Source organism: Rhopilema esculentum, chromosome 15, assembly GCF_057945365.1.
Source record: "Rhopilema esculentum isolate cy_ngs chromosome 15, ASM5794536v1, whole genome shotgun sequence".
Lineage (NCBI taxonomy): Eukaryota > Metazoa > Cnidaria > Scyphozoa > Rhizostomeae > Rhizostomatidae > Rhopilema > Rhopilema esculentum.
Window position 1 is genome coordinate 4030243 of NC_142829.1, and position 23000 is coordinate 4053242.

A 23000-nucleotide genomic window follows, 5' to 3' on the forward strand; every position below is an offset into this window, starting at 1 on the left:
TGAATAAAGAACAACCATTTCACAACGTCACTGAAAAGATTGTAAAAGCATTCAGAAAATAAATCATAAAGGTTTTTGCCTTTCTCGCATAGTCCCCGATAGCGTTAACCCGAAAGAAACTCTATATTTTTTGATAGCTTATGCCCTTAGAAAGTGATAGATTGAGACTGAACAACATCAAAGCTCTGAAAAACTTCGTCTGGTGTAAAAGTTGGAATGCTACTTAAAGTTCCAAAATTTTCAGCGTAGTAATAAAGACACTCAGATTTGAATTTCTCTTTGATAATTTTCATATAACCAATTCATTGTTTAAACAATTCAGTCATAATATTCTCTAACAGCATACGCAATTGGTAGAAAAATCGGTTCCGCCTTACCTGCATCACATTTCTGATTTCTACAGCCTTCTTCATCGTCTTCATATAGCCCCGATCAACGCGTGCAAATCTTGAAGACTCTTGGGGCAGCTCCTATGAAAAATAGAAGTGTAGAATTTCTGAGTATCGATCAGCATGTTTAATGGCAATTATCAGCAAACTATTAACACTTCCCTTTTAATGTTTGGTGAAATCCCGATATAACGAAAACAACGAACTCCCGATATAATGAAATATTTTCAGGTTTCCTTCAGAGTTCGTGTGATCGGGCTTCCACTGTACTTTTTTCAATTATTACATCAGCTATGTATTTGTCACTGTTCTGTATGAAATTGAAGTATGGAATTGAGTCACTGATTTGTTTTCAGATACTAAATTACAGTTGACAAACTATATCTAATTCATTCAGATGATAAAAAGACTACCTTTGCCGTTGCAGAGTTGCTGAATACCTCCTCTAGGCATTGCCACAGCTCTTGCACTGAAAGCCACTAGAAGTAAATTAGAAGGCAACAATCTTAGAATAGTGTCTGATGACAAGCTATTTAAGACACATTTCTAAAAGAAGACAATTTTCAACGAGATTTATCCCATAAAATGACAACTTTGGACAGAAGAGATTGAAAAGTAAATTATACAAAACATGTATCAACAGCTTTTGTTTTAGAATAGTAATCATGTTGGAAAAAATTTGAATTGGCAACTCAGGACCATTCTGTTCTAAACACCAAAACTCATGTTGGGAATTGTATAATGAAATCTCGGGCCAAGAAAAAATGCTGCTCTGTCTTCCAAATGTACATTTAGATTAATTTACAAGTTTTCGACAACGGAACGGCCCTGGGTTGAGAAGGGTGTCGTGAAAAACTCAATAATGGAATGTTAAGGAATGAGAAGTCTACTATGAAAAGACTCCACTGCCTTATTTACAAGTCAATGAAGCTCCGATTACTGTCACACTTTGCTTACTGTCATAGGTTTTGAGGCAAATTTGGTGTGACTTTGGCTGACTTTGACTCAAACGTGCACTGTGACTTTGGCTGTAGTTAAGCGATACAAAGAGCCAGGTAGTATAACAAAATGCTTAAAAATCAAATGGAAAATCTCACCTGATCAAGAACTTCTCCAACCTCTTTCAGTTTAACTGCCCAACTGGCAGCTTCATCTCGCAAAGGAGCTACGTGTTTTGACGTCAGCATGATTGCTAAAGAAGACTTGGCGTCTTCTGCTATCTCTAACAGTTTCTCAGTATTTTCTTTGTCGATGCAAACCAAGCCACGATTTTTGAATCTCTCAAAATTCAAAACCTGTAAGAATAGATGATTACAAGTCTTGAATTTAGTCTATCGAATTATGTGATACTGTTGGCTAATCCAGTGGCATTAAAAAGGAGGTTGTTATGGAGAAAACCCCAGTTTTAGGTCCCCAAAAAGGCCCGTGAATATTTCTTACTTGCATCGGGTAGTATCTAGTTTCTAAACCAAATTGTACCACATGATACAATTTTTGACGGCCCTGAATTAGACAGAAGCAAGCAAGGCAAAAAACTCCCTTTGGAAAGTGGTCCTTTTTGCTACACCAGTGACATAGAAAGGGGGTTGCTTGGAGTGAAAATTCCAGGGTGGGGTACCCAAAAAGGGCACTTGAAAATTAATACATGCATAGTGTAGGAAGTATCTAGCATCGATACCAAATTTTATCACGGAAAACAAGCTCTCGACGGCTCTTGGCTAGACTTTTCTCTAGGCAGTAGCAAGAACAGGTACAAGCAATAGAAAAGGTGACACTGGAAAAGGCAAAGCATCCTTCTTTGGAAAGATTTTGAAATTATACAAAATAACCAAATCATTGAAGTAGTAAAATAAGCAAGATTGAAATTATCTATGGCAGCAAACCTGCTCTGTCCATTCTTCCTCAATAGCTCTAATTCTGATTTCCAGATCAAGCTCTTTGCCTGCATTCTGCACAATTTCTTCAATCTCCTCTTTATGTCTAGTCAAAAGAGAATTTTAAGCAATGTATATATAGCGACAATATGCCCCCAAGGAAGTTTGATGGACAGGCTATGGTTCAGAACGGGCCTAGCCTCGGTTAATTATTTGTATAGTTGTTTCAATGTTTCTACCTGTCAATTAAAAATTGGCCAATCAATAAAATTGGCCACACAGACTCTTAATGAATTGCAAATAGTTGAATTACGTAATTATGTTGTTACAATTAATCAGAAGGACCCGGCTTTTTTCTAGTCTTTGCCAACTTTAACATACCATGAAAGGAGACAAAATATATGTTTACTCTAAAATATTAACCAATTTAGAATTCCTGTATGAATGATAATGTCAACTACATTCCCCAATAGACGTACTTAGCAAGCTGTGAATCCAGCAAATGCATCAACTTGAAAACATTTGCTTCCAGCTGAAATGATGTTCCCGTAACCGCCATCACTTCAAGCCAGTGCCTGTTTCTGATCTCCTGTAAAAGGTTAGGTATGATACGAATCTAAGTGTGCAGGAAATATCTCAAAAATGATTTGAAACCGATGATCATTTTCTAAAGATTAAATTCACGTCAATGTTTGCAAAGAAATAAATCCTAATACATAGGCTTTAGAAGAAATGTGTATTATACGGCCAAGGAGAAGCGCTGGTGTTAATTCTACATATGAAATAGAATTTTTATTTTTCAATGGGTGGCTAAGATGGGATATTGGTTCTATCTGCCTTAATGCTAAAAACAACGCAACTATCAGAGCATGCTCAAAGTGCTGTATTAACAGTTTAAGAGGTTAATCGTTATACATGTGATTATCTTCTTTCGTATTTTTTCAATATTCTATCCAGACCAAAAATGTTCTTTTGTTGTGGTGGGATAATTTGATTTTCTTTTTGATTTTCTTCTATAACATTCCAGGCTTAACATACCTCTGTGCATACATTATATTAAAAAGAACAGAAAACACTAGCAATCATACCCTTGAAGCGAGCTTATTTAAAAGAGGAAAGACATCAATGTAACTTCTTATTGCATCTCTCATTTCCTTGTAAGCAGTCCAGCTTCTAATCGCTGATGGCAGATTCGTGCAGTCTTTCCAATATGTGTTGACCTAGATAAATTGCGATCATAGAATGCATTTGAAGATAAATAGCGCTTTATACATACAGTGGATGTGTTATACTTTTTACCCTTTGGTCAGATAGGTACGATGCCGTATAGGCAGAGCTGTACAAACTTTGATGTATTGAACATATGTCTCGTAACCATAATTAGCGTGAAACTTGGAGTTGCAACTTAGAACCGTTCTATCATCCAAAGCGTAAGCTACATGTTAGATACACCACTATACTGACAATACAAATCTATTCAAATATTATTTTGCCATGATATTCAAAATATGGTTCGATATTAAGAAGAGCTAATGTAAACTAAGTTATTAGATTTATGACCAAAAATATCATGTATGTAAAGTACCTCTTGATTTGCTTTGAGAAGGTCTGCTTCAGCCCATAGCTGCTCGCGAAAACTAAACAATAAAGTGAAAGTCGCTTTAGATTCACAGAAAAATAAATCATTATGTTATAGAATTCAGGCAATCCGATGTAATACACACAAATTAATACGCTTTCTTATCACACTTTACATAGGGTTTAGAATTAACATCATCATCAGGTACCATCTTCTATCAGAAGGTTGGCTACCATGACCCTCTAACTATCCCAAAATCTGAGATAAAACTTAGAGTTAACAGATTTCTAATTATTCTATTTTCTCCAGGCTCTTCCCAGAAAATTGGTAGTTATGAAAACTCCTTCATGTAGCTCATTTTGATAACCGACCCTTGTGAAAGGTTTAACAAAACTTTTAGCTTCGTTATTAAGATATCAAAAACTTGCTAACTCTCTTCTTAAAAAATCTGAAAGAATGTAGAATTTACTAAAACTATGACTGGTTTCCAATCATATCAATTTTAAAACTCTGACATGAGATGAAAACTTACAAGAAATAGACTAGTAACCAATTTTAGGTCATAATGATCTAAAGGCAAGTTTCATGAAAAAGATTTTCTCCTTACCTTTGATCAAAGTTTATAAATTTCTGGTAAAGCCCGTACAACATTTCAAGCATTTCAAGTTCCTGAAAAGCACAATATTTAATCTTTAAAGACATGTTTTATTGCAGTAATTGAGGATACAATTTTGAAATGTGTTGGTGTAAGAAACTTCCATTTTAGTATATGTTACGCATATACGTCTATGATTAACGCATGAAAAAGGGCAAAGCCGTGGCAATAACTCCTTAGCCTTCACTTTAAATAAATACTGTAATATGAACTTTTCTAAACCCAATATTATAAATCTTTTATTTAAGTCTTCAGTACATAAACCAATATAGCAAAGAAACTCTTATTGTCGATACAACTAACTTGACGGCTTGAACAAGATTGCAAGCGTTTTCAAGTTTAGCTTGATTCCCAAAGTGACGATCTTACCTCCCCAGTTCTGTTGAGCTCTGGAAACGGGGTAGGTGCTATTCCAAATATAATCTGAACGGCATCCAAAACTTTCCTCCTGTAGTCCAGTTGACGGAATTTGTCATGGAATAGCTTTAAACGTCTAACTGCTTCTGATGGAATAACACCAGGAACGCCAGGGCCTTGCGAGTCAAAGCTGTTTCTGAACTGAATCACCTCAACGACAAATGTCTACAAGGGAATTTATAATCGTTATAAGACAGCTGGAGACCTGTGATTGATAAAAACATTTGGCTACAAAATATGAACAAATATATAACTTAAGAATAAAATTCGAATTATAACCAGCCTAAATTAAAGGTAAATGTCGGCATGAAAACCATATTGTCTGACATTAAGATTTAAAAATAAGTGCATTTAAAAACAAGATATTAAGAAAGATAAAAAAGAGAGTCATATAAGGAATATCGAAGGAAAAAAGGCAGAGATAATTGCAGAAAAAAATTCGGCACAGAATGTAGGATACTTAAATAAGCACATGTTTGATTGGACTTTGAAAGTCTTAATACGTACAAGCAATGATATTTGAAGACAAGCAGAACTTTGTTTTGATCTGACTAGATTTACATGTTTCAACATTTTATGCTCGACGCTTTAATGAAATCTCTATTTATAAATCTATGCATTCGTATACACAGAGAAGCAACTTTATGCTAATTCAGAGAGAGGGAAAATCTGTCATTTTTATGCACTTAATCTGCGTCAATTATCTTCGATAACTCATCAACCGAGTCATTCGAATTTCTCTAAAAGTCGAATAATTGCTTGTTGGTCGTTAGTAGAGCAACAGATTGGAATATATCTCTTTATCGTGGCTGTCTCCTGGTTAGCAAGACCGTATGACTGAATTGAAAGACTGAATTGAAGCATGAACTGATACAGCTCGAAATGAAGAATATGTTCACATTTTCGTAACTGCTGTGGCAATATTTTAACTGCAGTTAACATAAACCTTCTTTTCTGAAATAAATGTACAAAGAAGATGGGTTGAAAGTTTATTAATAGCTAAATAATTATTGTTTGCAGTTAACAGAATAAATACTTTCTTCGACGAAAATTAGAGCAAGCAATTGATAAAAATACGATTTAATCATGCTTACTTTTACTTGTTTATCAAGTTCTTGCTCAAAAACCGTCCTTTTCTTCTGGAGCAGCTGCCATCTTATCTAAATATGCAAATGACATGTGCAGGAGTAAATAAATATTCAGATTAGAAGCTGTAAAAATATAAATAAAACTCATTATTATCTTTCCGTGACCCAAGTCATGCAAAATGTATGTCATCACCAAGATTACATTGAACAACTGCCTTTTAAAAAACAACAGAAGAGAGAAAAGTGGTCACATGTTTGCACCAACTGTTTCTTGAGATGTTTCATAATGTTTCAATTCATCATGATTTTGGGATGTAACAGGCGATGCTTCGACAGACTTATTTAAATCAATCAAGTACACCTAAATGTAATGAGGATTGCACCATTGCTGAAATACCTATCAGTATAGTTGGGATACACATAAAATAGATGCAAAAAAAATTTTCGATCGCAAAAATTCTCGTGGTATGTGGTTTGGCACAGTCAATTGTAGTTTTAACTTATGTAACGGCCCCTGGATAGTTCTTTTGCTCCCCGGGGTATAGTTCCCCGTATTGTGTATGGCAGCTATTGTTAGCAGTCTAGCTTGTAGCATATATTGTAATTTTTAATGGAATGTATAAAAAATAGATGCATCTTGTAAATCTGCTTATTTATTCAAATAACTGCGACAGTCTTAAGAAAAAACTACCTTAAGAAAAAAAAGCTAAGTCACTTTACCTCGGATGCAAATGACAAAAGCTCTGACCACTTTTCCCGAAGGCCGTTCACTTCCTGCACTTCATCTCTTGCAATTTTTACGTCATACTCTCTGAAAAAGCAACATAATGCCATTTAGAAAAATCATGTAATGAAACTTCTACTAAAAAAGTTCACATAATACTACAACATGCTTTAGTAATACCACCGAGACTCTAAATATAATGTTAGAAAAATCCCTTTGAAATATTAATTCTGAGCAATATTAAATCTAGATGGATAATAAGTGTATATTTCTTATTACAAAAATAACTGTTATACCATTTTGTCATAAAGTGCTCAATGCCCTAAATGCAGAACGGTATTGGTAGGTTTGCTGATGTTTCATGCTCTACACAACAAACCATATTTTTTTATCGCATATTTTTCAAGCTTCATGAGTTTACGATATATATTTAGCCACACAATGAATGAATGGGGATAGCTAGCTAGACAATGAATGGACGAGGGGCAAATTCCGTCATTACTTAGAAGTAGCAATACGCTTCAAAAGATAAATGAAACCCACTACATAAAAACTAGGCTGCCACTTTTGGGAGTAGTCTATGAAACAAAAGTAACAAATATAAACTAACTTACAATAGCTTTTTGTATGTTGTTTCAACAGGCAAGTACAAATCATCGATAGTGTTTTCCAAATCATACAGCTCTTGAAGAAGATTCAGAACTTTGTTCAGTTGATCAAGAGAAGAGATTTCTGATGTCAACTGACTGCGAAATGACTCTCTTTTGTCCACTATCTTCTTTAATTCGATCTGAAATTTTGAGGGAAAAATGTTAAACAAACTACTAGATGTAGATGAGAAAGATGGCAACTGGGAATTTTAAACATAAGTTAAAATTTAAGAACATATCGAATGAAAATTTTCCTGAGAGAATGAAATCTCAAATGCTGCAAAAAGTGGACCCAATTTTATACCCAAATGTAAAACTGAGATGAACTTCGAGGAAAGAGAATGTTTGATCAGTTCAATCTGTGCATAATTGGAGCTAGTTGGTCTCTTCTTTATTCAAAAGAACTTGTTTCGGCTTCTGTATCTAAGTACATCGATTTGCTAAACCCCAGTAGAGCTGTTATACTCGGAGAAGAGATCAAGTCGTACAAAGGTAATTTCTATGATACATTAAGTACCAAATATTTCGGTGGGATTTATTTTCGGTGAGTCAGGGCAACTGAAAATTAATCCCACCGAATTTTTTCTTACCGAAATTTTTTCTTAAAGAAATGTTCAAACGCTAGAAAAATCTCGTTATCCACCAATCGATTTTCAAAATAAATAAAACAATTTTTCCTTGATATTTTTTAGCATTGCTATACATCCAGGACATATCAATTTTCAGTTTCTAACTCTCCTTTTTCATCAACAAAAAAGATATCCAGCTCATCTTCACTTTCTTCTCTTTCGCTCTCTACATTCAAGAAATTTGGGTTCTCTATGGGTTGAAATGATGCTTATATTGGTAATTCATAATTTCACTCAATTATTTCTTTCAGTTTTTCAGTGCTTTTAGTTATAACCTCAATTTTAAACTCAGAATCGATCAGAATTTCTAATCCCCTCGTTACGATTGGCGAACCGTAAAAGCTTCCAATAAATTTTCCGCCATGGGTTATAAAATTAAATGAAAAGGAAGTCCTCCGAATAAGAGTTTAAGACATTCTTGCCTACACTTAAGTTTCATTTATTTGTCTAGCATCAAAATATTCGATTGTTTTAACTTTCATGATTGCGTTCCAGATAATTTTATGTTGAAGATAGAAATAGCTTGCAGAAAGTATTTCATTTTTGGCACCGAATCTTTTGGTACTTAATGTAATGCTCAAATTAAAAACATTCGCACCTATATTTATTAAAGCTTTTAAGACACTAAGCGCAATTAGCAGCGAAGGCCGAGAAAGGCAAAAAGAGAATTTTGTGAATGTCAAAACATTAGTCGATAACTATTGTCTTTGCGTTTCATCAGGACAGTCTCATTTGACACTTTCTATCATGCTTGGTATAGCCTCTTCTTGTCATAGCTTGAAATATGTCTAGATAGTGATTTAGGTACCAAAACTAGCGGCTAAACTATACGGTTAAATAGCAAATTATCATACCTTGGCACTCTCATGTATAGGTTGAGCATAGCAGATTTTCCACGCAATAGCAAATCCGTACAAGCAATCTTTAATAGGGATAGTACTCAGAACGAGAGGCCCTAGCTCTAGGTTATCTGGTGTGGACACTAGATCTCTTTCGATTTTTTGCAGGCGCTCCACTTCCCTGTGAAACGCCGGTAGTCCTGGACTTGCATCCGAGAACGCTTTGAAAAGGACTTGTAGATCATCTTGCCAAAGGAAATCAAATCGCTTGAAGCTCATAAGAACACCGTCTAATGTATTTTGCAAGCCTAGGAATAGATTGATAAATACATAAAACATTCTGTTGACGAATGCAAGCTAGCATGCACCTGTAGCTGCTTTTAGAAATGCTAAGTATTGACATACTCTTCAAAGTTGATTTTTACTTTCACGGGTTATAAAATGGATGATTTTTGACGATCAAGAAAACTTCACATAAAGAAGATTCACATAAAAGCCGTGTTCAAAGCATTCAGTATCTTTTTGATATTCTTAAGGGGAGAGGTTAGTAGAGCAGAAAACGAAAATTCCCGAGAACACTAGCTTATACTTAAATACTTGAAGTTTGGGGGCTGGAGCACAGGCAATTGCAAAAAGCATTGATTTCAATGCATTATGCCCGTTTACCAATATAAAATAGTGTCCTTATAAATTCAAAATGACTTGTTTCTGAGACTAAATTAGCGGCCTAAAAATCCCTAAGCTTTATAACAAAAAACTCAAAACCGAAAACGTCAGTTGGTAAAGAAAACTATCCAGGTCATTTGTTTTACAAATTGAAGCATCAACCCATTTAAAAATTTGTTTACATCACATGGTGATACTACGTGACAAATATGGTTCCGGTTTATCACTTAAACTCTTCTATTCAGACACCTACAGATAGTACAGAACCAATAATCAGTCCTGACAGAAAGAGGCTGCCAACCAACTTACCCATTATGATGCCGGATACTTTTTCTAATGACATTTTAATGCTCTTCTCTGCTAATATTGATGAATAGAAAGTCTTGCTGGTATCTTTTGCCCACCAATGCACGTTTTTGCCGATATCTACAATATCGTCAGCTACCATCTTGATAGCTCCTTGGACGTCCGAAAGAGATGGCTTGACGCACATGTCTGGTAGCAAAAACTCGATCTGGACATCAAAGTTTATTTCAGTCTTTGCTGGTTCCCTTTTTCCATGAAAGTTGCTAACAAAATTAAACGGTGTACGAATTAAGACAGATTATCTCCTGTGTCTATGTCTACTAGGGAACAACTCTATTTGTTGTTGTATTCAATAATGTGAAAGCTATAAGTTCTACTTCACATTAACATTTACATAGGTTAATCAGCAACCTCACTATTCAGGGCTCCGCAGATGAAATACGATTGGCCACTGCATGTATAGCCGTTTGACAAAACTTGGATGAGTTGAAATACAAGGGAAAAAAAAAGTAAGGGGTTGCTGGTTAACACCTCCATGTTAACACCTTTTCATAAAGTATTGCACAAGCAAACCTTGGATAAGTCATTATTTTCAACTTTAGATGTTGGCAACAAATTTAAGCGACCTAGAGTGACTCATGGAAAAAAGGTTCTTTTTGACATCAGATTTGCAACGTTTGATTATTCTATAAGTAAGCTCATATGTTGACTGAATTCTTACCTAAACAAACACAATTATGAATTGGTGGCAATTTCTTAGTTTTTGGTGAATTAGAGTTTGGACTTAAAATCTCGAAGGCAATCAAGATTCACAGTTATATTTTTGGCAAGCTGTCAAAATTGATAGTCAAAAAAACAATGCAACAGATTCTAGGTAGTCTGTACCCAGCTAGAAATAGATGTGACATTTCGCAGGATGATTTTCATACAACAGTGAAGACAGCATAACTGCATCAGAGGGTAATAAAACTGGGGCTATTGCACCTTACCTAATTCAGTTCATCAACAGTAACCTCATCGATGATTAAAGATTAAAACTAAATTTAACAAGATCTACTTTTCACAAAAAGCACAGAGTATAAACAAAAAGCGACATCAAAACAACTTTATCTTGTCACATGATCACCCAGGAGTTTGGCCATCTTGACCAGCCATTCAATCTAACACTGTATGTTTGGTGGAAATGGCTACTGAAGATTACTGCCTACCTCTTTCCTATATTCATCCAATCAAGGTTTCGGTTGAGTGCCATCAGTGATTCATTGATTGCAATTACAACTGCTTCGTAGACTTGGCTGCAATAATGCACCTTAACTTCGGCTACTTTTGCGTCATCAAGGATTCCTGACGGTGGCGAGACTGGATTTCTGCTACCTCTATGCAGGCCATAGGGATCTGAAGAAGATGTTCTGGATTCAGATTGCAAGAGCCTGGTTGGGGTTGACGTCGAGTAGAGAAGCCCTGGTGTTGCAGGAGGGGTTTGCGTTGATGAAGAAAGCATTTGCTGCACTATTACAGATGTAATTTGCTAGGGTGGAATGGTAATATTTCAAAATAGTAAATCTTTGAGCACATCTTCAAGCTTTGAGCCAGGCTAAACAGCGGCAATTGAAAGCAAATGTAAATATTACAAAAAAGTGGTGTAGGTGTTGTATATTAAATGGCATGGGTTTGTTTGCATACAATTGGTGTCATGTAAGTCTTTATCGGAGTCTTGAAAACCTTGCAAGAGATAAATTTACCGATTTCCACAGTCATCTTTCCTGATGACTGACTGTATCCTGCACTTGTTCAACGAATAAATTTTGTTTCTCAACTAATGGGGTCCACAAGCATTCATTTCGGCAAAGCTTTGCGAGATAAAAGACATTTTTTGTTTATTGGAAAGTCAAATAGTGATTATGATTTGTAGCAGATTTTTCTGCAGGAAATTAATACATCAATAACCAAAGACCTTACATTAAAATACTAATATAAAATCTTCTTTTCTATCAACTCTTCTTGTTTAGATATGTTTAATGATCGGTTTTCATCGACTAAGAGTGACGGGGTAAAATTGGTTAGGTTCTGTGAGTTAGTAGTTAGTAGTACGAGTTAGAAAGGTTAGGAATAGCTACATCTGCACACAATGATAATTTCGATGACGTCACAGCATGACGTCAAATATTTGTATGACGTCATAGCATGAAATCAACAACTCGATAATACCATTTCTAAGCCACTTAACCATTTACAATGAGCAAATGGTGTAGATAATTAGTACGCAATATCTTGATTTAAAAACAGTGATAATCATTATTTTTATAAAATATTTGAATAACAATTCCAACAGTTTACCTGTAGTGCTGTCTCCATTCCCGAGATCGTTTTTGACAATCTCTTTGATACAATGGCGGAAAATTCTTTTTGCTCATTAACAAACTCATTAGTAGTCCAAGTTCTTGATACTGCTTTGCTCTCGTCAAAAAAGCTCAGCTGCTTAATCTTTTCTATGTTATCAGCAAGGCCTTCTTTTACTAACTTGCGCACTTTATCAACTGTCTTTTGCAATTTTTGTATCACCACATGGCACTGTAAGGAGATGCAAAAAGCATAGAATCGAAATGCTATGATCTTTTAAAACACAGAGTGGGTCGATAAAAAAGTTAGCGTGAAATGACTGTGAAGTACATGCAAAGAACTGAGAAAGAAAAGGACACGAATATGACAGAAATAATACAAAGTTCTCCAATTAAGTTTGATTTGTAGCATTTGAAAGGGGATGAATAACCTTTTCTTTCTCTTGATAAACTTGATAAATAACCTTTTCAACAACAAATCGTAATCAACTTCCAGAAAAACGGTTGGACAAATATTTCAGTCTATTAATGTAAAAGCCCATATAATGGCCACTTCAAACAGTGGGAACCAAAACCTATTTTGATATGCCATTTGTCACCTTAGCTCCTATTTACATCTCAACCATTTCTCTTCCGATCATGTTACTTTTTTCCATCGTTTAAGTTTTACGCTTGGGGGGGGGCGTCTACCCTCTTCACGGCAAGAACAATTTTTCCTTTCGTTAAAATTTGATGAGAAAGATAGGAGGGGGTTATAAGTTGGCAACGTATTCTTTGTGGTGTAATTCTATGACTGCTTTTGCGTAACCAAAAGTTTGGTCATGGGCGTTTCCAATGGGTAAAACTGAAGTTCCCTGTTGATAAAAGGAGGTTTTCTGACAGTAAAAAGGAAACTGATGCAAACCTGGTGAAGATATGCATCGATGTTGAGTGAACTCCATGTGAGAGTGGACAAACCAGGTTGTAAATAGTACAAAATGGATTCCGTCAGCGGAGTCATCAGTTTTCGTAAGGGAACTGGGACATTTTCGCACACTTCATTATAAAGCTGCATTATCCAGTGAAGCTTGTGGTAATAATTTTTGAATCGAGCTTCCTGGAAAAGGTAAAAGATAAGTTATGTGTTGGAACTGCAAAATTATGCATCATTAATAAATAGCAAAAAGATCTGGAACATACTGTCCAACACAGTTAATACCAAATTTTTTAAGTCAATTTTCAAGGTCCATGAAGGTGGCAAAAGGGCATTTTTGAGACACTCTCGTGATATTTGCCTAAGTAATCCATATATTCCAGGGGATGGGAAGCAGATATAGTAGCATTCAGGAGAGTTGATATGAAAATGTTAAAAAAACATCGTTGCAAAATATATTTTTGGGTGTGAGCTTATTATATTCGAGGGGGAGGGCTTATTCGAAGATGGGGGCTCATTTAGCAACAGCCAAAAGTATAACCAGGGTAAATATTTGTCTTCTATTTGAGGCGGATCAGTATGTTTAAAATTGAATATATATTAGGTATGCTTATACAAATGTTTAAAGATAAACCTATTGTTGTCAAGGCAATACAATGGGTGCTCATTCGAGGGGGTATGTTTCGCAAAAATTACTTTAGGGTGGGAGCTTATCAAAAGAGGAAGGGCCTATTCAAAGGTGGAGCCTATTCAAGGATTTACGGTTTGCAAATAGGTATTAATTCGTGTTGTACTTTCTGCTCTAACTTACAATAACGAAATGTAGGCTAAATCTAGAAGAAAAGATTTATTAAAGGTAAATTCATTCCGTGCTAGTACCTGCAGAGAAATTTCAGTTGCAGAATTGGGAATTGATAAGTTCAATCTTTTCATCCACTTCACTTCGTTCATCACTTCAAGTACGCTAAGAAGGAAAATCATTTGATTAAAAACTGGCATGCTTTGGAATGATCAGGCAAAAAAAATTCTGAAGATGTATAGAACCAGTTAAAAAAGCGTCCACTGGCCAATGTAGGCCAGATTTAGGGACATTATTAAGCGTAAAATTGGTACAAAGTCTTTGGTTACTGTCTATTAATTAATGAACCAAATGTAAGAAAATAAGCTTCGGTATTGTTTCTTCTAAAAGCGTAGTGCCCGTGAAAGCAGCTTGCTTTGAGAACTTTGATTAAAATAGATAGATGTGCATATAGATATCTCAGCTAGCATGTGCTCAAACCAATGGTTTCTAAACGAAGTTTGCCTTTATTTACAAGAAATAGTATTCTTTTGTATAGAGAGACCTTTTCTCGACGTTGACTTCGACCTTTTTGTCTTCATTGAGTCGCAGGAGCGACGCTTTCAGACCGACTTTAACTGCATCGATTTGCGATTTCCAAGAAATCAAGAGCAGTTCTTCGAATTTTACCAAAACTGCAGCCAAGCGATTGTAATACTTCACCACGCGGGTGAAATCCTATCAAATGAAGAAGAATGTCAAGTAATAGTGGCGATTATAGCTACATTACCTCTTACTCTTCTTTCTAAACCTAAATACTCTACGTCAGATGGCATTTTTTCTTCCTATTAAGCGATCGACGCATATTTATATTTGATAAAGTTAATGTTCTAAAAAAATTTGAACCTTTTCAAATTCTATTCAATGATGAATTATAAATTATAAAGCAAAACCTATTCAAAATTCATTGTTTTTTCAAAACTATAATCAAATTGGAATTTTGATGCTACAATAAATCAACAATAAAGTCCCAAAATATCTACATTATAGAAAATAACCTTAGCCTATTTTAAAAGGGCCACACAATCAATAGACCAGCAGTGAGAGAGGCGACTTCAGCTGTCTAGCCCCTTTACTTTAATAGTTTCCAGCGGACGCCCCCCCCCCCCCCTCATCAATGGCGAAAATATTTCTAAAAGAGGGCTTTTTTGGCGTTCAAAAGGAGGTGGACCCACATTCTTCCATCCTCAACTGAACACAATTCCAAATGCAACCGATTACGACAGCCATTGGAGAAAAGCTGAAGACAGTAGAATGGGTATAAATAAAAGAATCAGAAACCTTTAATGCTGAAACAAATTTGACGTCTTTAAAAACTTTCATTGGCTCTTCAATTCTTCGAAGAAGGCTGCGTGACCAGAATATCGATCCTGCTACCCTAGGTGAATTTCTGGCAATCTGCGGATTTTCCTAACAAACAAAACAGTTCGTATGAAAATTTCATTACAAAATATTTCCAATTAATAAGGAAGTCCCCTTCAAAATAATCTTTATAACAGGCCTGACTCTAATTTCAGTTAGAGGCTTTCGACCCTTTATGAACACTAATATCTAGGACTAAGAATACAATAATTTTGCCATTAAACAGAATCAATAAATAAAGGAATATGCACCGTTTTTAAGAAAAGGAAACAAAAAAGCCCCTTTATGATTTAAAGGGCATACATCGCATTAACAATTTGTACTAAACAAAAAAGATCATTGCATTGCATTAGCCAATGTTCACGACACATGCCCTTAAATTTAGGAAGAGCATACGGTTGGAAGATGGCGCCAGAAATTTCCCGATGTATGGACACAGACTTCCGCCCCTGGAGCAATAATATCTTCCTCAACCCAAGCTTATAGCAAAAAGTTTTAATTTTGACGCCAATGTCTATAAACGAAAATCCTGATGCAGAATAATCGTTGAAAAATATTGTAAGACTTTCCACAATATCGGAGTCTTATCATCTCAATTCTATTATCTTGGATAACTGAGCAAAATTTTAAATCGCCAAGTATTCGCTGGGTAGGCAAAATACACCTCCTTTAAACGAGCAAGAGATTTGCTTTGCGTATTTGCATTATATCAATCTATAAACAGATCTATCTTGCAGCGCTGGCAGCCACGAACATGGTAACATTGGGGGTATATGAGAATACTTTTTGCAATCATCTGTTGAATAAAAACAAGTAAAAGCGAAAAGAGTACCTATATTTAATAGAGAACATTCCATTGCAATGTTAGAACAGGCTTTAGCTTAACGTCTTTGAAGAACACGTTGATTTGAAAGTTTCTATTCAGGGTATCAGGGTATAAGCAATTCTGAGAAGGGCATACTGAATGCCCTGTTAGTGTCTCCCGAAAGTCAAGCCAACCCCTCCCTCCCTACGATCTGCCGACTCTCCAAATTCACAAATACCTGAGTTAGAACGGTCGATAAATGCTTCTCACAGTTCTCACAATTCCAGCATTTCTTTAAAGAACCATTGTTTCTACATTGAATATCCGTTATTGTTATTGGTGACAAACATCAAACACTAAACTACCTAGTTGGCACTAAAACGTCGAGATGAGGCATTAAGCTAAGTAGATACCGTTCTCATCGAGGATGAAAAGCTTCTACAAGGCAGTCAGACAAACACTGGTCGGACGCAGGCTTTGCCTAATCCACACTAACGTTTCCTCATTTTTGTGCTTAGTGGGTAAAATACTAGATCTGGTCTAGATTTGAATTCCTATTTAGGTTATAGACGGCTTTCGAAAGCATTGGATGGTTGCGACGATAATAAAAAGGGCAATTAAGCTAAGAGAAAAGGGGAAGAATGGGAGACTATGTATTATCTTGGTGGTTTCATTTGTGGGCTGCTAGAAATTGCCCACATCCTTTCCACAAGATTGAAAAAAGACCGTCTTGAAATGCCTGTGTAGACATGCTTAACGAGTCTCTTTTAAACACTACACATCGAAAGCAAGATGGAGGCTAGTAAATTCTACTACAATGTTAGAGATAGCTCTCTGTTTCATATTATAGTTCCGAATAAAAAGAGAATTTTTAACGGATCCTTTGATGTGGATTCATACACGGTAATCAAACCCTGAGCCAAGGCTCTGCATATACAGCTGGACCCAAGACTTAAAATTCATCAAAAAAGTTTGGAGCAAAGATCTTTTCAATAATAACTTTCCCAATTACATAAAAGATGCGTTTACTACTGCATATTTGTAATATTTTTTATACTTTGAGCATGAAGCATAGTTAACACAGCCTTCTAGCATAATTTTGAATTTCAGCATCGCAAAGACTTAATGGTAAAAATTCCAGTCACTGGTCATTCAAAAGAGACGGTCGTTTGGCAGCTTGAAGGTTTTTTTATATGGCGTCTAAAAAAGTACATTTTACAAGAACAAGATTACAAAGACGATGCAAATGGGACCATGACAGGCATGGCTACCCATTGACCTTAACAAAAAACAATACAGTAGCACCAAAGGCTATACCAAAATCTTTTAAGATGGTACAAATAGATGGTTCGATCAAAAGACAAAGAGGCTACAACTTGAAAAGAAGATAAAGCTGTTTCTACATTACTATAAATTTAATGCTTAAAGATAGATCGAGAAGAATGAAATGCTAGATAAGTTAAACTATTGTGCTATTTTCTGGTGCTACAAGAAACGTTCTGATGTATTGATGAATTTTAGCGTTGATTCCAAAAATTTTTTACTCTCATTATGTGAAAATCTTTTGTCACCATACAACATAATACGCACAAGGGTTTGACTTGACAGGTTTGAAATGCTATTTAGTTGTAATGTTTATCGCACCAAGGAGATCACACCTTTGATCATCATATGCATGGCAATACAGCAAGAAGTGTTCGGTATCCTCAATTCCGTCGTTAACTAGGCACATAGGATTGACTGTGTCCCGAAAGTTATGACTGAATTTTTGTGAATTTAGTTTACTGAGGCCTACACGTAGCTGAGTGAGAACGGCAACACCTTATGGATCATAAATTCCATAAAGAGTTCAGCAGCTTGTAGGTTCAGCAGTTTGGGACTTTCCTTCAAGGGCAGGAGAGTATGCAGAAAATACCGTTTATTCAGTTCAAAACTACTTTACAAGGGTGTCTATTCAAGATGGGCGTTTAATCAGAGTGGGTCTTTTCACCGGATTTACCTCATCACAATGATGATCTTCGCTGTCATCAGTATGTACATCAGAAACCAGGTAATTGATGCTCCATTAGTTTTTGAACATAGGAAACTGCCAAATTCGCTAATCAAATATTAAATGGGCGAATACATAATAAATTTCACCATACCCTGTATCTTGGTCTGCCTTCAGTTACCCTGAACACTTGTCTGTACATAATCCTACCCAGGGGCGTAGCTAAAGTAGGTCCGCATTCCCCCAACCCCCTTTACATTTGGTTTGTCGGCAAATCCAATAAAATGCCTATGTTCTAAGTTAATTATATATTGCTCCGAAGCTTCTAAGATATATAAATAGCGACACAGAAAATCATCCATTGAATGCACTTCATTTGTGCCTAAAATGGTCTGTGCATTCTCAAATGGCTCAAAATTTCAATGAACGTAGTTTGGCTACGTTTCATTACTGGCAACAGTCCCACCCTAGGAACGCCATTTTTGTAGCTTCAGCGAATCTGGGAATCTGCACCCCTCCTACAATTAACTTCACCACTGATTCTACTCTTGGTAAAAATGACCAGTGTTGAAAAAGGAAACCTGAAAAGCAAGGCTCAACACGCTCAAAATAAGATACATTCACTTACCTGTATCAATAAGTCGTCCATAAGTAGTCAAATGGCTGTGTGACCAGAATATCGATCCTGCTACCCTATGTGAAATTCTGGCAATCTGCAGGTTTCCAAATGGCTCAGAATTTCACTGGACGTAGATTGGCTACATTGCATTATCCCTAACAGTTAATCTTAGGAAAGCTATTGCTGCTCCAACGTTGTATTATTGCCAACAGTCAGTACTGGAACATAAACACATAAACTGTTCCACTAACCTTAAACTGCTCGTATGTATCCTTCACTTCATCAAGGTCCTTTTCGTATCCAATAAAAGCTTCGATATACTTCTCAGAGAGGATAGGACGAAGGCCTAAACGTGATATCACTGGTTTGAAGCTATAAAAGACAGACAATATCAGGAATAACATATTAAAATTTACATGGAATAGGCTTTGCACCACATTTTGGCTTTGCTAAAAGTTCTGAAACAGCAAGACAACTTACAGTCTCCGTAGAAAAGCATTGACATGTAAATTCTGCTTTCGAACACAACTTTAAGCAATCAAGACAATTCTATTTAATTGAAATGAAGAAATTTAATTACCCTAGATAATTTTACAAATCATTATAAAAAGTTGCACTTAGCATACCTTTTCAAAATATCAAGTGCTTTTTGTGTTTTCCATTTCATGTTAAAGACATCCTACAAAGAAAATACAAAATAATCTACATTATTGCATAACACTTTCAACATAACGATGGTTAATTATTATGATAGTTAGCAAAACATCAACTGGGATAGTATAGCTTTTTAGTTCCTGTAGAAATTTCTTTAGTATTCTAATCAAAAATTCACAAAGGACACCAAAATATTAAACTTACTCTAACAATCGTTTTCAACCCTTACAAATTTCAAAATATGGAAGGCTTAATTATAAGATGTCAATATCGAAATTTCTCACATAATTATGACCTAAAAGCTCTGTAGGCAAAAAATAATATGACATCAAATATTTCCTTGTTGTAGGCATGGCTGTAGACAGGGGAGGTATTGGTTGTGAACGCCCCTTTTTTGACTGAAATCCAGATCTTCAAAAAGAGGCTGGGTCATTTTGAAAAGAACACTGGATCATACATTAGCTTTACTACCGTAAGGTAGCTTAAAACAATACAATACAAACCGTAATATAGTTAATGATGAATTTCTCGATGACTTCCACTTTCACAATGAAATCTGCATATAGGGTTTCAAATTGGTTTTTCCCTTTTCCATCAATTGTCAGGCAATTGTCTGCTTTCAGGTTGTTCTTTAAAAGTTCCTTGAGTCCTCCCACGTATTGTGCAAGCATCTTTGAAACACTTTCCACAGGCTGGGAGTCGTTTGACTCTTGAATTCCCGATTCATCCTCACTCAATAAGGTATCGTCAACATCTTCGTAAAAAAAATTCTATTAATAACAAAATTAAAAAAAAGTATTCAATAACTTATTTCTTTTTCCTATAGTAAATCAACATTGATCCTAGAGGAAGTGGGGGTGGCTTAATTCGCCTTCGAAAACTAACGCTAGTGCTCCAAGAATTTTGGCAGGGAATGTAACGCCAATTTTGAAAAAAATGTTTATCATTTTATTACTATAAAGGGAATTCAAAAGTTTCAATAGAAAAGCCATCCTCAGCATTAAGCTTCGTTGCTGAGCTATTCAAATCAGAATAAGCATATTAAAAAAATTCACCGGACCCTTCCCTCCCCCTTACCTTCGCTATCAAAAACAATCGGAGCTTCATCAAATAGATCTGACTTTTCCGGTTTGCCTGGTGCACTGGTAGTGCCATTTTCTCCTTTTATCTGGCGTTGTTTTGGGCTGAGTATCGGCAGCCCACCGGCGGTAACTTGAAGTTGTGAAAACTGTTTTACAGTGTCAACAATATCAATAAGATTATGTACACGATGCGCAAAGAGATCGAAGTATCCAATTATTGCCTCTTCGTCGGTAAAGGCAATACCAGTGAGAATACCCGATGCAACTGATGCTGTTCCAATTCGACCTCTCTCAGAAGCTACAATCAAAATAATAGATTAATTTAGTTTAGTTTTAGTTTACAATATTAATATCATACTCTTTCACCTTAAACGCATTTAAATCATTATTTCTTACAGAACCTTTCTTCTGAGAGTTTATAACCTAAGTTAAAAGTTCGCAATATCTCATTTAGACATAAAACGTTTTAAAGGCTGCACGGAAAATGGCATAACACGTCCTATAAAGCCTAAAAAAGAAAGAAACCAGATTTATGTGGATATAATGGGTTTTTTACTCTTGTACACTTCAAGCATGCGAAAACTTCGATTGGTCAACACAAAAAGCCATCCTAACACACCGTTTATGTTGAGAGAAAATAGCTCAAGCCATTCTCGTTCTCCACCTGGTTATTATCATTATTATTATTATCAATTTCTTTAAAGTAGGCGTTTAATATATGTGTAGCTAGCTAACTGATACCTACTAAAATAAAAATAAAAATTACTATTCAATTACAAGATGAAATATTTATTTACAATTATCTATATTTATTTATGGTTAATTTACCTATTGGTTATAATTAGGCGTTTAATAGGGTTATAATATAGTTTTGGGCATGGGACTTAAATTTTTGGTCTTTCTTACGGTCCCTTATAGTGCAGCTACCATAATTTGGGCTCTGTTAACATCCAGAGCTTAATGAATCTGATGAGCGGAAAGATCTATCGATTTAATGAACTCTAACTTACGCAATAAAGGTGGCGAGATATTCGATGCATTTACTTTGCTTGAAGCAGTGCTTATGTTACCAAGACTAGGTGATGCATATTTCTTCATTGTATTCCCGAAAGACAATGCAGGGATATGCTGTAGAGCATGTGAACCACCAAGGGAATCCTTCAAGTGTCTTATCTGGTCACGATATTGTTTATGAAGTTGCAAACAAGATCGTAACGTTGTGATGAAATCCCAGCTAGCTGAACCTTCTTGGGCTGTTCCCTTCTTGGATTTAATGGAGGATTCCAAAGCTGAGTGGCTGGGATTTGCTATGTCGCTTTCTACTGCATTCCAAACAGAAACGGCAGCATCTTGTTGGGTAAACCGCTTGAGATAAGAATTAATTGCACGTCTGCAACTCATCACTAATTGGTTTGTTATCTGAAAATATGGTCAAAAAGCAAGCATCAATGCAAGCTGCCTTGTCATCAAACTACTGTCAAGTCATACGATTTTCAGCGGTCATGGCGGTCTTCTTAAATACCAATATCTATTATTGCAGTCTAACATCTTATCATCGTAAAACTTTTCTGCCAATTCACACTTAACCTTTTAGTTGGTAAAAAGAGTGACAAAAAACGGAAATATATACCCAAACAAACGGCAGCAGGGGTAGCTTTGAAGCTGCAATCTCAAACTAGTGCGGATGAGATCGTGGAATCAATACGAAGAAATAACCAATTTGAAATCAATTTGAAAGAAAGAAGAAAAATGACATTTCATCAATTTTTTCGGAATCCTGCCGTGCGACCTCAATTTGGGTCATCTCTCATTAACGCACAATTCTAAATGGGCAAATCATCTTAAGCAAAACACTTATTTCCGAGGTCAAACACTTGTAGAAACGACCTCCAAACAACAGAGATCCCTCAAGCAGTAGCGGCGCCATGGGGGGTGAGTTGGGGGATGTGCCCCCCCCCCCCACTTTTCGGCAGGATTGGTTAGGAGAGGGGTAATATTTTTGGTAACGTATTTTTGTGATGTAATCCTGTGATTTTGAAAACTGCCTTTACGTAACCAAAAGTTTGCAATAGCCTTCTATGTATAAACGACCTAAAACTGCCAGTTTAAGCTACACTAAAGTATTATAGACGCCCAAAATGAAAAAAGGAAAAACATGAAAAGTTACTTGAAACTCTCAAAAAACTGTGTGTTTGTTTGATATTTCATCTAGCAGGAAAAATCTTTAGGTCAACATATTTCAATAAATTTATGACCAAGTGAATAACAATAGCTGACACTGTTGAAAAGAAGTGTTAGAAAGTATGAGTTTCATGTGATGCATACCTTGGCAAAAACGATTCCAAGGTAGCCAGATCTGGCATAAAACTTTGAAATGTTGTCCATTTGTCGAATAGCCGCTGTGATAGATGGTATAACATTATTGGCTATATGTGATGGTGAATTGTCTTCATAAAGCTGATCAAAATATCGTCTCAAGGATTCAAGGTATTTCACTTTGTCTTTTGTCTCATTTATTGCATCAGTTAACCTGAAATAAAAATAGTAAACAGATAAAAGGTGATTTAGAATCTTTGTCATCG

The 23000-nt window shown here is 35.7% G+C and overlaps 1 protein-coding gene across 2 annotated transcripts in view; it reads right to left on the reverse strand.

The window, feature by feature from the left end:
- Window positions 1-23000, reverse strand: part of LOC135685746 (dynein axonemal heavy chain 5) — an 82492-nt gene that overhangs the window by 56396 nt on the left and 3096 nt on the right. For both annotated transcript variants that reach the window (XM_065201801.2, XM_065201800.2), the window contains exons 4-29: window positions 22744-22948; window positions 21429-21837; window positions 20414-20716; window positions 19840-20090; window positions 19309-19361; window positions 18934-19054; window positions 15188-15316; window positions 14412-14584; window positions 13948-14032; window positions 13060-13251; window positions 12154-12387; window positions 11025-11344; window positions 9820-10079; window positions 8860-9152; window positions 7341-7516; window positions 6723-6813; window positions 6009-6074; window positions 4867-5079; window positions 4450-4511; window positions 3849-3900; window positions 3352-3483; window positions 2743-2852; window positions 2273-2369; window positions 1487-1684; window positions 803-868; window positions 378-470 (exon numbers count right to left, since the gene is read on the reverse strand). In XM_065201801.2, coding sequence (XP_065057873.2) covers window positions 378-470; window positions 803-868; window positions 1487-1684; window positions 2273-2369; window positions 2743-2852; window positions 3352-3483; window positions 3849-3900; window positions 4450-4511; window positions 4867-5079; window positions 6009-6074; window positions 6723-6813; window positions 7341-7516; window positions 8860-9152; window positions 9820-10079; window positions 11025-11344; window positions 12154-12387; window positions 13060-13251; window positions 13948-14032; window positions 14412-14584; window positions 15188-15316; window positions 18934-19054; window positions 19309-19361; window positions 19840-20090; window positions 20414-20716; window positions 21429-21837; window positions 22744-22948 — 4384 coding nt within the window. The remainder of the gene's footprint in view (window positions 1-377; window positions 471-802; window positions 869-1486; window positions 1685-2272; window positions 2370-2742; window positions 2853-3351; window positions 3484-3848; window positions 3901-4449; window positions 4512-4866; window positions 5080-6008; window positions 6075-6722; window positions 6814-7340; window positions 7517-8859; window positions 9153-9819; window positions 10080-11024; window positions 11345-12153; window positions 12388-13059; window positions 13252-13947; window positions 14033-14411; window positions 14585-15187; window positions 15317-18933; window positions 19055-19308; window positions 19362-19839; window positions 20091-20413; window positions 20717-21428; window positions 21838-22743; window positions 22949-23000) is intronic.